Source organism: Somniosus microcephalus, chromosome 4 (assembly GCF_052327205.1).
Source record: "Somniosus microcephalus isolate GS21.2 chromosome 4, FLI_Smic_1.0, whole genome shotgun sequence".
NCBI classification, from domain to species: domain Eukaryota; kingdom Metazoa; phylum Chordata; class Chondrichthyes; order Squaliformes; family Somniosidae; genus Somniosus; species Somniosus microcephalus.
Genome location: NC_140990.1, coordinates 314,205,044 through 314,220,743, shown reverse-complemented (window position 1 = coordinate 314,220,743; position 15,700 = coordinate 314,205,044). Strand labels below are relative to the sequence as shown.

At 52.0% G+C, this 15,700-nt stretch overlaps 1 protein-coding gene across 5 annotated transcripts in view; it reads left to right on the top strand.

Moving 5' to 3' along the window:
* The window catches only part of LOC147120616 (obscurin-like protein 1), a 159,840-nt gene that overhangs the window by 96,549 nt on the left and 47,591 nt on the right, over window positions 1-15,700 (top strand). For 4 of the 5 annotated variants that reach the window (XM_085986751.1, XM_085986749.1, XM_085986752.1 and 1 more), the window contains 3 exons: window positions 6,034-6,309; window positions 11,928-12,194; window positions 13,255-13,527. In XM_085986751.1, coding sequence (XP_085842877.1) covers window positions 6,034-6,309; window positions 11,928-12,194; window positions 13,255-13,527 — 816 coding nt within the window. The remainder of the gene's footprint in view (window positions 1-6,033; window positions 6,310-11,927; window positions 12,195-13,254; window positions 13,528-15,700) is intronic. The other variant, XM_085986750.1, reaches the window with a different exon arrangement.

The following is a 15,700-nucleotide window of genomic DNA, read 5'->3' as shown; positions in this document are numbered from 1 at the left end:
GGGGGAGAGTGGGACTGATTTCAAAGAGCCGGCACAGGCACGATGGGCCGAATGGCCTCCTTCTGTGCTGTATCATTCTATGAAAGCATTTTAACCATTTCATTCAGAGACAGGATCTGGAAAAGAGTTACATTTAAACGTCAGGGATTTAAAGCGAAGTGCATTCACACAGGTTTTGAAAAAGCACTGAGATGGAGGTGGTTTAAATGCTAATGAGCTGCACGTGAAGTTGTTTCGCAAGAAATGGGAAACAATGAACGATTTGTTAGCCTGTCCCGGTTCTCGACAAACACCTGACACCCATTGTGTTGGGAAGTCCTTGGTCCTTGGTGCTTGGGAGAGGATTGTCTGGCATAAGCTCCTTTCTCTGTGTGTGAACACAGTCATGTTGTAAACAGAAAGCTGTTCGGACAGGACCTCACCAGACTCTGAAGGCTAGAATGCAGGAGGGTAGTTATTTTAAGACAAGGCAAGACAACCTACTGACGTGGGAAAGCGTAGCTTATTCATTATTTTGTGTTATTACGCAAAAACCAGTCGCACTGATGGAATTAAGTGAGCCCGACCATAACTGTTGTCCTGTAGCGTCACCTGCTGTCTGAGAAATGAAACGTCTGATTGACCTCGTAACTGACCTCGTCTTACCAAGTGTTTGTAAAGATTGGAGAGGTTCACATGGAGGCTTATGTGAGAGACAGAATTCTTCTTCTCTTAGGCAGTCCCTCGGAACCGAGGATGACTCGCTTCCACATTAAAAATGAGTTTGCAGGTGACTGATGAGTCCAATGCGGGACCTACAGTCTCTGTCACAGGTGGGGCAGACGGTGGTTGAAGGGACGGGTGGGTGCGGTGCTTGGGTTGACGTACGCTCCTTGCGCTGCCTGCGCTTGGCTTCCGCTTGCTCCCGGTGAAGAGACTCGAGGTGTTCGGCGCCTTCCCGAATGCTTCTCCTCCACTTTGTGCGGTCTTGGGCCAGGGATTCCCAGGTGTCGGTGGGGATGTTACACTTTTTCAAGGAGGCTTTGAGGATGTCCTTGAAGTGTTTCCTCGGCCCACCTGGGGCTCTCTTGCCGTGTCGGAGCTCCGAGTAGAGCGCTTGTTTTGGGAGTCTCATATCAGGCATGCGGACAATGTGACCCGTCCATCGGAGCTGATCAAGCATGGTCAAAGCTTCGATGCTGGGGATGTTGGCCTGAGCAAGAACACTGACGTTGGTGCGCCTATCCTGCCAATGGATTTGCAGGATCTTGCGGAGGCAGCATTGGTGGTACCTCTCCAGTGCTTTGTGGTGCCTGCTGTACATGGTCACATGGTGACTTATGTGAGAGACATCACGTCCAGTTCAGAGCACAAAGGGGTCCTACTGTTAGACACTGGGTTACGCTGTCATAAGGTTCAATACTGATCAGTACGGGCAACACCCCTAAACGTAAGACACTCAGGCCCCCAATGGGGCCAATGAGAATATCTAAGGCAAGACCTGAAACCTGTAGAATCATAGGATGATACAGCACAGAAGGAGGCCATTCAGCCCATCGTGCCTGTGCCGGCTCTTTGAAAGAGCTCTCCAATTAGTCCCGCTCCCCCTGCTCTTTCCCCAGAGCCCTGCAAATTTTTCCTCTTCAAATATTTATCCAATTTCCCTTTTGAAAGTTATTATTGAATCTGCTTTCAGGCAGTGAATTCCAGATCACAACAACTCGATGCGGAAAAAATATTCTCCTCCTCTCCCCTCTGGTTCTTTTGCCAATCACCTTCAATCTGTGTCCTCTGGTTACCGACCCTCCTGCCACTGGAAACAGTTTCTCCTCATTTACTCTCATAATTTTGAACAACTCTATGAAATCTCCTCTTAACCTCTGCTCTAAGGAGAACAATCCCAGCTTCTCCAGTCTCTCCACATAACGGAAGCCCCTCATCCCCGGGTACCGTTCTGGTAAATCTCCTCTGCGCCCTCTCCGAGGCCTGGACATCCTTCCTACAGTGCGGTGCCCAGCTGGGGTCTAACTAGTGATTTAGAAAGGGTTTTAGCAGCCGCGCACCTCTCTGCCAGCCCTGCGCAGCCCCAGACCGGCTTTTTCAGTGTAAGGTATTGCCCAGGCGAAAGGGGCCGCATGCCCAAAGAATAAAAATAAGAGGGAACATTACCCCCAAGTCTATCTGTTCCTGCACCCCCTTTAAAATTGTACCTGACAGATTACCCACTGCCACAGGTCAGACACCAAGGGCTGGATTTTCATTGAGGAGGCGGGTAGGAGGCGGGACTATAACTTTCGGGGTTGTAGTCCCGCCTCCACCGAGTTGTAGCTAGCCCATGCGATTTTGACCTGATTGACCTTGTTGAGCCCGCCCAGCGGACTCAGCAGGCCAATTAAGGGCCACCCAGCAACAGGTGACGTCACAGATTGAAATTTCATCTGTCAAGACCTTTTGACAGATGAAATATCAGCGTTTGACAGCTGTTTGAAGCTGTCAAACACTGACAATCTGTACTCCAAGTTAATTCCTTCCTCTCAGGATGATGTGGCGATCTCTCGGGAACAGAAAGCTGAATGCTGCAATTTTTGACAGCTCGCGGCTATTCTGCTTTCTGTGCCGGTGAGATGAGGGATTCCCAAGACCTGAAGGAACGAAGGATGTAAAGGTAAGTAAAGGTAAGTAAAACTTCTTTAAACACTTTACACACACCAAACACACTTACCTCTGCACTCATGCACCCATCACTCACCTGAACACCGGACATCTTGACCCCTCCAAGTCCTTCAGCCCGACGGCCCGCCTCGCTAACCTGGCGTGGTTTGGAGCCGTCGGGAATCCCACACTTCACCAATGAAAATAGGGATTAGGCTAAAAACTGCCTGTTAACTACCTGTTAACAGGCAGTTAATTGGCACTAATCCCCTTCCCGCCTCGGAGAGGCGGCTCCCAGCGCAGGGCGGGTACCCACCTCCTTTGAAACTGGCATAGAAACATAGAAGATAGGAGCAGGAGTAGGCCATTCGGCCCCTCGAGCCTGCTCCGCCATTCAATGAGATCATGGCTGATCATCCAAATTCAGTACCCTGGCCCTGCTTTCTCCCCATACCCCTTGATCCCTTTAGCCTTAAGAAATATATCCAAATCCTTCTTGAATATATTTAATGAATTGGCCTCAACTGCCTTCTGTGGTAGAGAATTCCACAGGTTCACCACTCTCTGGGTAAAGAAATTCCTCCTCATCTCAGTCCTAAATGACTTACCCCTTATCCTTAGACTGTGACCCCTGGTTCTGGACTCCCCGGCCATCGGGAACATCCTTCCTGCATCTAGTCTGTCTAGTCCTGTTAGAATTTTATAAGTTTCAATGAGATGGAGGCGGGATGGGTTGGGTGCCCCCCCCCCCCCCCCGATTTCAGGATTTTAACCCCCCACACGCCTCCAATCCCGCCTCCACGGCCCAATGAAAATCCTGCCCCAAAACTTAATGATGGTGACATCACTTGCAAGAGTGCGGCTCGGCAAGACACGATGACAGTCACGTGAGAGAGTCGGGGGGGAGTACTCCTGGATTGGACACAAGGACCTTCTGTGCTGCAATTTCTATTAAATATGGATCTGTCAATGTAAAGGATAGGGCTAATAGAGCATGGTTCAGTCACCACACAGACGGTTATTGAAACCAAGTCAGTAAGAAGGCATCAGATTAACATAATATTACACAGAATTCACAGCACAGAAACAGGCCATTCGGCCCAACTGGTCCGTGCCGGTGTTAATGCTCCACACCAGCCTCCTCCCACCCCTCTTCATCTCAACCCAAAAAGCTGAAAAGGAAATATTGAAGGGATACAGCAAAAGAGCAGGGAAATGGGATGAGAGTAGGATTCCCCAACTGAACAGCATGGATACGATTGGCCATTAATTTATGGTGTCTGATTTCTTATGGTGAAATGTGGTGCCCGGTTTCATAGATAACATAACAAGCCCAGGTAATTACTAAGCCTATATCAGCGACTGGCAAAATGGTGCAACCAATCATCAGCGAGCTTGGCTTGGCTCGTTTGATAGCACAAGGTTGTGGTTTCGAGCACCGCTCCAGAGGCTTGGGCACATACTCCAGGCTGAACCTCCCAGTGCAGTGCTGAGGGAGCGCTGCACTGTCAGAGGGGCAGTACTGAGGGAGTGCTGCACTGTTGGAGGGGCAGTACTGAGGGAGCGCTGAACTGTCGGAGGGGCAGTACTGAGGGAGTGCCGCACTGTCGGAGGGGCAGTACTGAGGGAGTGCCGCACTGTCGGAGGGGCAGTACTGAGGGAGGGCTGCACTGTCGGGGGGGCAGCACTGAGGGAGTGCCGCACTGTCGGAGGGGCAGTACTGAGGGAGTGCCGCACTGTCGAAGGGACAGTACTGAGGGAGCGCGGCACTGTCGGAGGGGCAGTACTGAGGGAGTGCCGCACTGTCGGAGGGGCAGTACTGAGGGAGCGTGGCACTGTCAGAGGGGCACTACTGAGGGAGTGCCGCACTGTCGAAGGGACAGCACTGAGGGAGCGCTGCACTGTCGGAGGGGCAGTACTGAGGGAGCGCTGCACTGTCGGAGGGTCAGTACTGAGGGAGCGTGGCACTGTCGGAGGGGCAGTACTGAGGGAGTGCCGCACTGTCGGAGGGGCAGTACTGAGGGAGCGCTGCACTGTCAGAGGGGCAGTACTGAGGGAGTGCCGCACTGTCAGAGGTGCCGTCTTTCAGGGTGAGATGTTAAACCGAGGGCCCCCGTCTGCCCCTCTCAGGTGGGCGTAAAAGATCCCGCGGCCACTATATCGAAGTAGAGTTTTCCCGTTGTCTTGGGCCAACATTCCTCCTTCAACCCAGGCCCACCAAAATCCAGTCCGGTTGCGGGATCTCGCTTTGCACAACTGGCTGCCTCCTTTGCTACTTAACGACACTTCAAAAGTACTCCTTCAGCTGTGAAGTGCTTTGGGACGTCCCGAGGCTGTGAATATGGGGCTGAATCTCCGAGCAGGTGGTCCCGTCACTGAGTGGTCGTCACGGTGAGCACTGGGCGGAGGTTGGTAGGCCACCGCTGACTGAGGAAATGTTGTCATGGCGACCTCTTTCTTCCTCGGGTTACTCGTGTGAAAGGAGGGACTCGTTGCCTTCCCTCTCTCCTACCTCAGTCCACACACTCAGCCCCTTTATTGTTTAACTAGGTTGTGGGTTCGAGTCCCCACTCCAGAGACTTGAGCGCGTAATCCAGGCTGACACTCATAAGAACATACGAATTAGGAGCAGGAGTCGGCCATTTGGCCCATCGGGTCTGCTGCACCATTCGATAAGATCATGGCTGATCATCGACCTCAACTCCACTTTCCCGCCCGATCTCCATATCCCTTGATTCCCCTAGAGTCCAAAAATCTATCGATCTCAGCCTTGAATATACTCAACGACTCAGCATCCACAGCCCTCTGGGGTGGAGAATTCCAAAGATTCACCGCCCTCTGAGTGAAGAAATTTCTCCCCATCTCAATCGTAAATGGCCGACCCCTTATTCTGAGACTGTGACCCCTGGTTCTAGACTCCCCAGCCAGGGGAAACATCCTCCCAGCATCTACCCTGTCGAGTACTGAGGGAGTGGTGCACTGTCGGAGGTGCCGTCTTTCAGATGAGCTGTTAAACCTTCGTCTGCCCTCTCGTGTGGATATAAAAGATTCCCACGGCCACTATTTCGAGGAAGAGCAGGGGAGTTCTCCCCGGTGATCCCTCAACCAACATCACTAAAAACAGATTATCTGGTCATTACCTCATTACATCGAAAATTACATAGAATGTACAGCACAGAAACAGGCCATTCGGCCCCACTGGTCCGTGCTGGTGTTTACGCTCCACGTGCGCCTCCTCCCACCCTTCTTCATCAAACCTGTTGCTGTTTGTGGGATCTTGCTGTGCGCAAATTGGCCGCCACGTTTCCCTACATTACAACACTTCATTGCCCGTGAAGTCCCGAGGCAGTGCGAGGCATTGTATAAACGCCAGCGCTTTCTCTTTCTTGTTCTGTCCGCCAGAGGCCCCGGTGCTGTTTACGAACAAGGAGAAGCATCCGGAAGAAATCTCCGCCAATGAGAATGGCCAGGCGATGCTGGCCGCCATCGTCTCCAAGGAGAATGTCAGTGTCGCCTGGTACAGGCACAAGGAGCCGGTGGCCGAGGGGGAGAAGCACGAGATGAGGAACGAGTCCCGGGTGCACAGTCTGATCGTCAAGAACGTCCTGAAGGAAGATTCCGGACTTTACACCTGCCGCTCCGCAGATGACGAGATGGTTTTCAATGTAAACGTGGCAGGTAGGAGTGGGGGGGGGGTAGGGCGGACCGACTCGGGGCGAAGGGGCGAGATGGGAGGGGGGTACTGAACCAGGCAGAAGGGTAGCATCAGGCCGTGAGTGGTGCCGATATCAGAGGATTTGAGTACAGGAGCAAGGATGTCTTGCTGCAGTTGTACAGGGCCCTGATGAGATCACACCTTGAGTATTGTGTGCAGTTTTGGTCGCCTCATCTGAGGAAGGATGTTCTTGCCATGGAGGGAGTGCAGCGAAGATTCACCAGGCTGATACCTGGGATGGCAGGAATGAAGTATGAGGAGAGATTGGGTCGATTGGGCTTATACTCGCTGGAGTTTAGAAGAATGAGAGGGGATCTCATTGAAACTTATAAAATTCTAACAGGACTGGACAGACTAGATGCAGGAAGGATGTTCCCGATGGCGGGGGAGTCCAGAACCAGGGGTCACAGTCTAAGGATAAGGGGTAAGCCATTTAGGACAGAAATGAGGAGGAATTTCTTCACCCAGAGAGTGGTGAACCTGTGGAATTCTCTACCACAGAAGGCAGTTGAGGCCAATTCATTAAATATATTCAAGAAGGAGTTAGATATATTTCTTAAGGCTAAAGGGATCAAGGGGTATGGGGAGAAAGCAGGGACAGGGTACTGAGCTTGGATGATCAGCCATGATCTCATTGAATGGCGGAGCAGGCTCGAGGGGCCGAATGGCCTACTCCTGCTCCTATCTTCTATGTTTCTATGTTTCTACCTTGCATTTATACAAGCAGCACCTGCTGGAAACGGGCAGCACCTGTGGAGAGAGAGAGAGACAGAGTAAACGTTTCAGGTCGATTGACCTTTCGTCAGAACCGGAAAATACTACAGATGTGGAAGAGCAGAACTTCTGTCAAGGTGGGCGTTCCTGGAAGAGAAGTGACAGCGAACGCTGTTTATACTTCCGATTTCCAGCACCCGCAGCATTTTGCTTTTGTATTAGTGTTTGGTTCACTGCCACTTCTCTTCCAGGAACGCCCACCCTTGGCAGAAGTTCTGCTCTTCTACATCTGCTTTCAGAGTCAGCCCTGGTTCAGTGGGCAGCACACTCACCTACTGAGTCAGAAGGTCGTGGGTTCACAGTCCCACTCCAGGGACTTGAGCACATAAAGCTAGGCTGACACTCCCAGTGCAGTACTGAGGGAGTGCTGCACTGTCGGAGGTGCCGTCTTTCGGATGAGACGTTAAACCGAGGCCCCATCTGCTCTCTCAGGTGGATGTAAAAGATCCCACAGCCACTATTTTGAAAAAGAGCAGGGGAGTTCTCCCCGGTGTCCTGGGGCCAATATTTATCCCTCAACCAACATCATTAAAACAGATGATCTGGTCATTATCACATTGCTGTTTGTGGGAGCTTGCTGTGCGCAAACTGGCTGCCGTGTTTCCCACAATACAACAGTGGCTGTACTTCAAAAAGTACTTCATTGGCTGTAAAGCGCTTTGGGTGTCCGGTGGTCGTGAAAGGCGCTATAGAAATGCAAGTCTGCTCTTTTAACATTCTGACGAAAGGTCATCGACCTGAAACGTTAACTCTGTTTCTCTCTCCACAGATGCTGCCTGACCTGCTGAGTGTTTCCAGCATTTTCTGTTTATATTTCAGATTTCCACCATTTGCATTTAGACAGCACCCTTAATGGACCAAACATCCCAAGACCTTTGACCAAGCTTTTGATCACCTGTCCTAATATCTCTCCTCAGGCTCGGTGTCAAATTTTGTCTGATAATCGCTCCTGTGAAGCCTCTTCGGACGTTTTACTACATTGATGGGGCTATAGAAATACACGGTTTTGTTGTTGTTTCAGAATCACAGGAACAGGAGGAGGCCGTTGAGCCACTCCAGCCTGTTACACAGGAACAGGAGGAGGCCGTTCAGCCCCTCGAGCCTGTTACACAGGAACAGGAGGAGGCCGTTAAGCCCCTCGAGCCTGTTACACAGGAACAGGAGGAGGCCATTCAGCCCCTCGAGCCTGTTACATTAGAAACAGGAGGAGGCCATTCAGCCCCTCGAGCCTGTTACACAGGAACAGGAGGAGGCCGTTCAGCCCCTCGAGCCTGTTACATTAGGAACAGGAGGAGGCCATTCAGCCCCTCGAGCCTGTTATACAGGAACAGGAGGAGGCCATTCAGCCCCTCGAGCCTGTTACACAGGAACAGGAGGAGGCCATTCAGCCCCTCGAGCCTGTTCTACCATTCAATTAGATCACGGCTGATCTGTATCATAACTCTATCTATCCACCTTCGTTCCGTAACCCTTAATACCCTTACCCAACAAAAAATCTATCAATCTCAGTTTTGAAAATTTTCAATTGACCCCCCACAGCCTCAACAGCTTTTTGGGGGAGAGAGTTTCAGATTTCCACTCCCCTTTGTATGAAGAAGTGCTTCATATCTCTTGCTTTCATCCCCTCTCCTCCCCTCCATGGCCCCTAATAGGTATATAAACATAGTAACAATTTCAGGCAAGAGAAGCCCTTTGGCCCATCTAGCCCACCTATCCCCGGTATTCCCATGGTGCATTGCTAATGACCCAGAATCCCATTTCTTTACAGGAACCTACCTATTCCTTCTTGAAACTGACGGTAGTACATAGTGGTTATGTGACTGGACTAGTTAATCCAGAAACCAGGCCCAATGATTTCCGAGACAAGGGTTCAAATCCCACCACGGCAGCTGGAGAATTTAAATTCAGTTAATTAAATATATCTGGAATAAAAAGCAAGTATCAGTAATGGTCACCATAAAACTACTGGATTGCCGTAAAAACCCATCTGGTTCACTAATGTCCTTTAGGGAAGGAAATCTGCCGTCCTTACCCGGTCTGGCCTGTATGTGACTCCAGACCCACAGCAATGTGGTTGACTCTTAACTGCCCTCTGAAATGGCCCAGCGAGACACTCAGTTGTACCAAATCACTATGACAAAGTCAGCACCTTCTCCATGCTGACTGCAGCGGTTCAAGAGGCGGCTCACCACCATCTTCTCAGGGGGCAATCAGGGATGGGCAATAAATGCCGGCCTTGCCAGCGATGCCCACATCCTGTGAATGAATAAATACAAAAGAATTAAGGCTTCTTGTTCCACCTCCCATGTCGGTAATCTTTGCCAATTTCTTTTATGCGTTCTTGGGATGTGGGCGTCGCTGGCAAGGCCGGCTATTATTGCCCATCCTTAGTTGCCCTTGAGAAGGTGGTGGTGAGCCGCCTTCTTGAACCGCTGCAGTCCATGTGGTGAAAGTACTCCCACAGTGCTGTTAGGGAGGGAGTTCCAGGATTTTGACACGTGGTAGAATAGCCTACTCACTGTTCATGCATGAACGGGCAGCTCACCCTATCACCATATCCTGTTATTCTTTCTCCCTCATGTGTTTATCCAGCCTCCCCTTAAATGTATCTCTGCTCTTCGCCTCAACCACTCCCTGTGGTAGCGAGTTCCACATTCTCACCACTCTCTGGGTAAAGAAGTTTCTCCTGAATTGCTTATTGGATTTATTAGTGACCATCTTATATTGATTTCCCCCCAGTTCTGGGTTCCCCCATAAGTGTAAAGACCTTCTCAATGTCTACCCTATCAAACCCCTGTTGCAGGAGAACATAAGAGCATAAGAAATAGGAGCAGGAGTCGGCCATTCGGCCCCTTGAGCCTGCTCCGCCATTCAATAAGATCATGGCTGATCTTCGATCCCAACTACACTTTCCTGCCCGATCCCCATATCCTTTGACACCCCTAGAGTCCGCAAAATCAGTCGAGCTCTGTCTTGAATATACTCAAGTGAACAAATTTCTCCTCTTCTCAGGCCTAAATGGCCGACCCCTTATCCTGAGACTATGCCCCCTAGTTCTAGACCCCCCAGCCAGGGGAAACAACCTCTCAGCATCTACCCTGTCAATCCCTCTAAGAATTTTATGGGGGCTAAATTTGGTTGATTTGCACCTCCCGTTAGTGCCCTAACGGGGCGCAAAGCAACTAGCGCCTGGGTGTGATGCCATTAACACCTCCCGCGAAATTCAGCGGGAGGTTAGCGGCGCCGCTGACCGTTAGCACTGCGTGGCGCTGTGCCGCCAGTGATGACATCATCACCGTGCACAGCGCCCCGGCTGTAATATTGGGTGGTGCCCCCCCGACTTACCGCCAGACGCTATGTCCGCCAGGGTCAGGGGGGCCTACCTGCAGCCGGGGTGGCGCTAGTTGAAGGGGAGGTGGCGGGCGGCCATTTTTGTTGCTGGCCGCCTGCCAGCACCTGCCCCCGTTGCTGTCTCCGGCCCCCGTGAAGCCCCCTCGCGGGGTGCCAGCTGCTCGCCGTGAGCCCGGCACTCCTCTTGAACTCCTCTTGAGTGCCGGGCTCGTTTGCCGGCACTCCCAATCCCTGGTGGCCCAGCTGGGCGCCGGGAGGCGCTGCGCCAGGCCCCTCCCCTTTAATAAGGGGAGGAAGGCCTGCAGTACCGCGGCATGTAGCGCCGCGATATTGGCTCACAGCACCCCAAGAGGGCCGCGGGGCGCTTCCAGTGGCGCCCCTCCTCCCTCTCGGGGTGCTACCTGGGAAAATCGGCCACGGGGATGCTAACTTTTTCGGGGCACTATCCAATTTTTACCCCTATATGTTTCAATGAGATCACCCCTCATTCTTCTAAACTCCAGAGAGTTTAGGCCCAATTTTCTCGTCCCTGGAATCAATCTAGTGAACCTTTGTTGCACCGCCTCCAAGGCAAGTATATCCTTCCTTAGATAAGGAGACCAAAACTGTGCGCAGTACTCCAGGTGTGGTCTCACCAAGGCCCTGTACAATTGTAGCAAGACTTCCTTACTCTTATACTCCAACCCCCTTGCAATAAAGGCCAACATACAATTTGCCTTCCTTATTGCTTGCTGTCCCTGCATGTTAACTTTCTGGTGTCTGTGAAGCTGGAACCTGGAAGGAGTAGGGGGCCTTCGGGAGAAAATTGGAGGGGAATAAAGGGGTCTTTTCACCATGACATGGGGTCAACATCGCCTCTTTGGTCTTCGCACAAGACTCTTAAGCACAAAAAACTAGGTTGACACTGAGGGAGTGCTGTGCTGTCGGAGGTGCCGTCTTTTGGATGAGACGTTAAACCAATGCCCCATCTGCTCTCTCAGGTGGACATAAAAGATCCCATGGCCACTATTTCGAAGACGAGAAGGGGAGTTCTGCCCAGTGCCCTGGGGCCAATATTTATCCCTCAATCAACAGCACTAAAAACAGATGATCTGCTCATTATCACTTTGTTGTTTGTGGGAGCTTGCTGTGCGCAAATTGGCTGCCGCATTTCCCACATTACAACAGTGACTGTTGTGTATGTACCTTTAAGAGAATAACTGGTCTCAGACTGCATTACCGGCAGTGACCACCCCTGTATAAAAGGCGCTAGTGAGCCTCTGTTGTTTTCAGTTTCACTATTGACTTCCATCAGTAAAGACGTGTTTTGTTCAACTCCTGCTGTCCGTGTCTCAATCATTCACGGACGTAATAGTGACCACACTTCAAAAGTACTTCATTGACTGTAAAGCGCTTTGGGACATCCTGAGGTTGTGAAAGGTGCTATAGAAATGCAAGTCTATCTCTTTTTTCGCAGAGCTCCCCCTCCTGTTCGTGCTGAAGCTGGAGGACCTGTGTGTACAGAAAGACGGCACGGTCACCCTGTGGTGTGAGCTCAACAAGGCAAAGGGCGACGTCATGTGGCTGAAGGACGGGAAGGAGGTCCAGCCCAGTCGCAAGCGCGTGGTCCGAGCCGAGGGGCGACTGAGGTCCTTGACCCTGGCCAAAGTGGCCCTCGAGGATGGGGGCGAATACTCCTGCGAGTCCAAGGACGACAGGACGGCAGCGCGAGTGTCCGTGAGAGGTTCGTGGCGCCGTGCGTTTTGTTTGACCCCGTATCCTCTCCATCGCCGAAGACCGTCTACTTCCACCTCCGTAACTCCGCCCCACCTCAGCTCATCTGCTGCTGAAACCCTCATCCATGCCTTTGTTACCTCCAGACTCGACTATTCCCTCGCTCTCCTGGCCGGCATCCCATCTTCCGCCCTCCGTAAACTTCAGCTCATCCAAAACCCTTCTGCCCGTGTCCTAACTCGCACCAAGTCCCGTTCGCCCATCACCCGCTGTGCTCGCTGACCAACATTGGCTCCCGGTCTGGCAATACCTCGATTTAAAAATTCTCATCCTTGTTTTCAAATCCCTCCATGGCCTCGCCCCTTCCTATCTCTGTAATCTCCTCCACTTTTGAAAGAGTGTAACATCCCCACCGACACCTGGGAATCCCTGGCCCAAGACCGCACAAAGTGGAGGAGAAGCATCCGGGAAGGCGCCGAACACCTCGAGTCTCTTCACCGGGAGCAAGCGGAAGCCAAGCGCAGGCAGCGCAAGGAGCGCACGTCAACCCAAGCACCCCACCCACCCGCCCCTTCAACCACCGTCTGCCCCACCTGTGACAGAGATTGTAGGTCCCGCATTGGACTCGACAGTCACCTGAGAACTCATTTTAATGTGGAAGCAAGTCATCCTCAGTTCCGAGGGACTGCCTAAGAGAAGAATCTCCTCCAGCCCCACAACCCCCCGAGATCTCTGCGCTCCTCTAATTCTGGCCTCTTGAGCATCCCTGATTATAATCGTTCCACCATTGGCGGCCGTGTCTTCAGCTGCCTGGGCTCTAAGCTCTGGAATTCCTTCCCTAAACCTCTCCACCTCTCTCTCCTCCTTTAAGATGCTCCTTAAAACCTACCTCTTTGACCAAGCTTTTGGTCATCTGCCCTAATATCTCCTTGTGTGGCTCGGTGTCAAATTTTGATTGTTAATAGTTAAAGGGACGTTTTACTGTGTTAAAGGCGCTATATAAATGCACACTGCTGTTGCTGGGGCTTTCTGACTCCCTGAACTGGAAGTGTTTTCCCCCCTCATTTCAGTTCCCCGGGTCGTGGAGTTCATCTCCGACCTCCACAGTGTCACGGTGCTGGAGGGAGACGACGCCAAGTTCAAGTGCATGGTGTCACCGGAGGACGTGAGGCTGGCCTGGCAAATGAATGGGGCCGAAATACCACCCGGCAGCGACAAGTACCTGATCTCGCGGAACGGGCTGTGCCACATGCTGCTAATACGCAACTGCCAGCTCGCCGAGGCAACCAGAGTGACAGCGGAGGCAGAGGGCAGCACCTCCACCGCTAACCTTCAGGTGCAAGGTAGGACACGGCCCCGCGTTGGCGGAGGGGGCAACTTCAAAACTAATCCGCGCTCACCATATTTGCCGGACCGCCTATTTCCACCTCCATAACATCGCCCGTCTCCGCCCCCGCCTCAGTTCATCCGCTGCCGAAACCCTCATCCATGCCTTTGTTGCCTCTAGACTTGACTATTCCAACACACTCCTGGCTGGCCTCCCACATTCCACCCTACGTAAACTTGAGGTCATCCAAAACTCGGCTGCCCGTGTCCTAACTCGCACCAAGTCCCGTTCGCCCATCAACCCTGTGCTCATTGACCTACATTGGTTCCCGGTTAAGCAACGCCTCGATTTCAAAATTCTCATCCTTGTTTTCAAATCCCTCCATGGCCTCGCCCCTCTCTATCTCTGTAATCTCCTCCAGCCCCACAACCCCCCCACCCCGGCCGAGATATCTGTGCTCCTCTAATTCTGCCCTCTTGAGGATCCCTGATTATAATCACTCCACCATTGGTGGCTGTGCCTTCTGTTGCCTGGGCCCTAAGCTCTGGAATTCCCTGCCTAAACCTCTCTGCCTCTCCACCTCTCTTTCCTCCTTTAAGACGCTCCTTAAAACCCACCTCTTTGACCATGCATTTGACCACCTGCCCTAATTTCTCCTTATGTGGCTCGGTGTCACATTTTTTGTCTTAAAATAATACATTAAAGGCGCTATATAAATACAAGTTGTTGTTGTTGATTTACGCTCCTGTGAAGCGCCTTGGGTCATTTTTACTACTTTACAGGCGCTGTGTAAATGCACGTTGTTGTTGTTGATGTAGACTGTCCCCTCACTCCAGGACAAGGAAACATTGGCCGGACTACAGGGAACGAGCAGGGAGCAGTGGGACTGATTGGGCAGCTCTACCAGAGAGCCGGCACAGATATAATGGGCTAAATGGCCTCCTTCTGTGCTGTAAGATACTATGGTTCCCAAAGCTCTCCACCACTGGGGGTTTTCCTCGCCTCATGTCACGGTCTGTTGTAGACTCATTGATCGAGATTGATCGCTGTGATTAGTCAACAGCTCCCATTATCATTGCACCATGTGACTACCAGGATGGTTAGAAGGTGAGCTAGATGGACCACGACCTTTTTACGTCTCGTAATCCCTATGTTATCTCTGGTTGTGATTGTGCCTCACTGTTATCTCCCTCACTGAAGCCTCATGCTGGATGATAGTCCCACAGGCCACAGAAGGCCCTCTGGTACTTGACTATTCCACCCTCCATAAACTTGAGCTCATCCAAAACTCGGCTGCCCGTGTCCTAACTCGCACCAAGTCCCCTTTGCCCATCACCCCCTGTGCTCACTGCCCCGTGTCCTAACTCGCACCAATGCCCTTTGCCCATCACCCCCTGTGCTCACTGCCCCATGTCCTAACTCGCACCAAGTCCCCTTTGCCCATCACCCCCTGTGCTCACTGCCCCGTGTCCTAACTCGCACCAAGTCCCCTTTGCCCATCACCCCCTGTGCTCACTGCCCCGTGTCCTAACTCGCACCAAGTCCCCTTTGCCCATCACCCCCTGTGCTCACTGCCCCGTGTCCTAACTCGCACCAAGTCCCCTTTGCCCATCACCCCCTGTGCTCACTGCCCCGTGTCCTAACTCGCACCAAGTCCCCTTTGCCCATCACCCCCTGTGCTCACTGCCCCGTGTCCTAACTCGCACCAAGTCCCCTTTGCCCATCACCCCCTGTGCTCGCTGACCTACATTGGCTTCCGGTCCAGCAACGCTTCAATTTTAGAATCCTCATCCTTGTTGCCCCTCCCTATCTCTGTAACCTCCTCCAGCCCTACAACCTTCCGAGATCTCTGCGCTCCCCAATTCTGGCATCTTGAGCATCCTCGATTTTCATCGCTCCACCATTGACGGCCGTGCCTTCAGCTGCCTGGGCCCTGAGCTCTGGAATTTCCCCCCTAAGCCTCTCCGCCTCTCTCTCCTCCTTTAAGTCGCTCCTTAAAACCTACCTTTATGACCAAGCTTTTGGTCACCTGTCCTAATATCTCCTTATGTGGCTTGATGACAAATTTTGTTTGATAATCGCTCCTGTGAAGAGCCTTGGGACGATTTACTACGTTAAAGGCGCTATATAAATACAAGTTGTTGTTGTCGGTATCGCACTTTTCAGCAGGAGTCAGTAGAAGGGAGTGG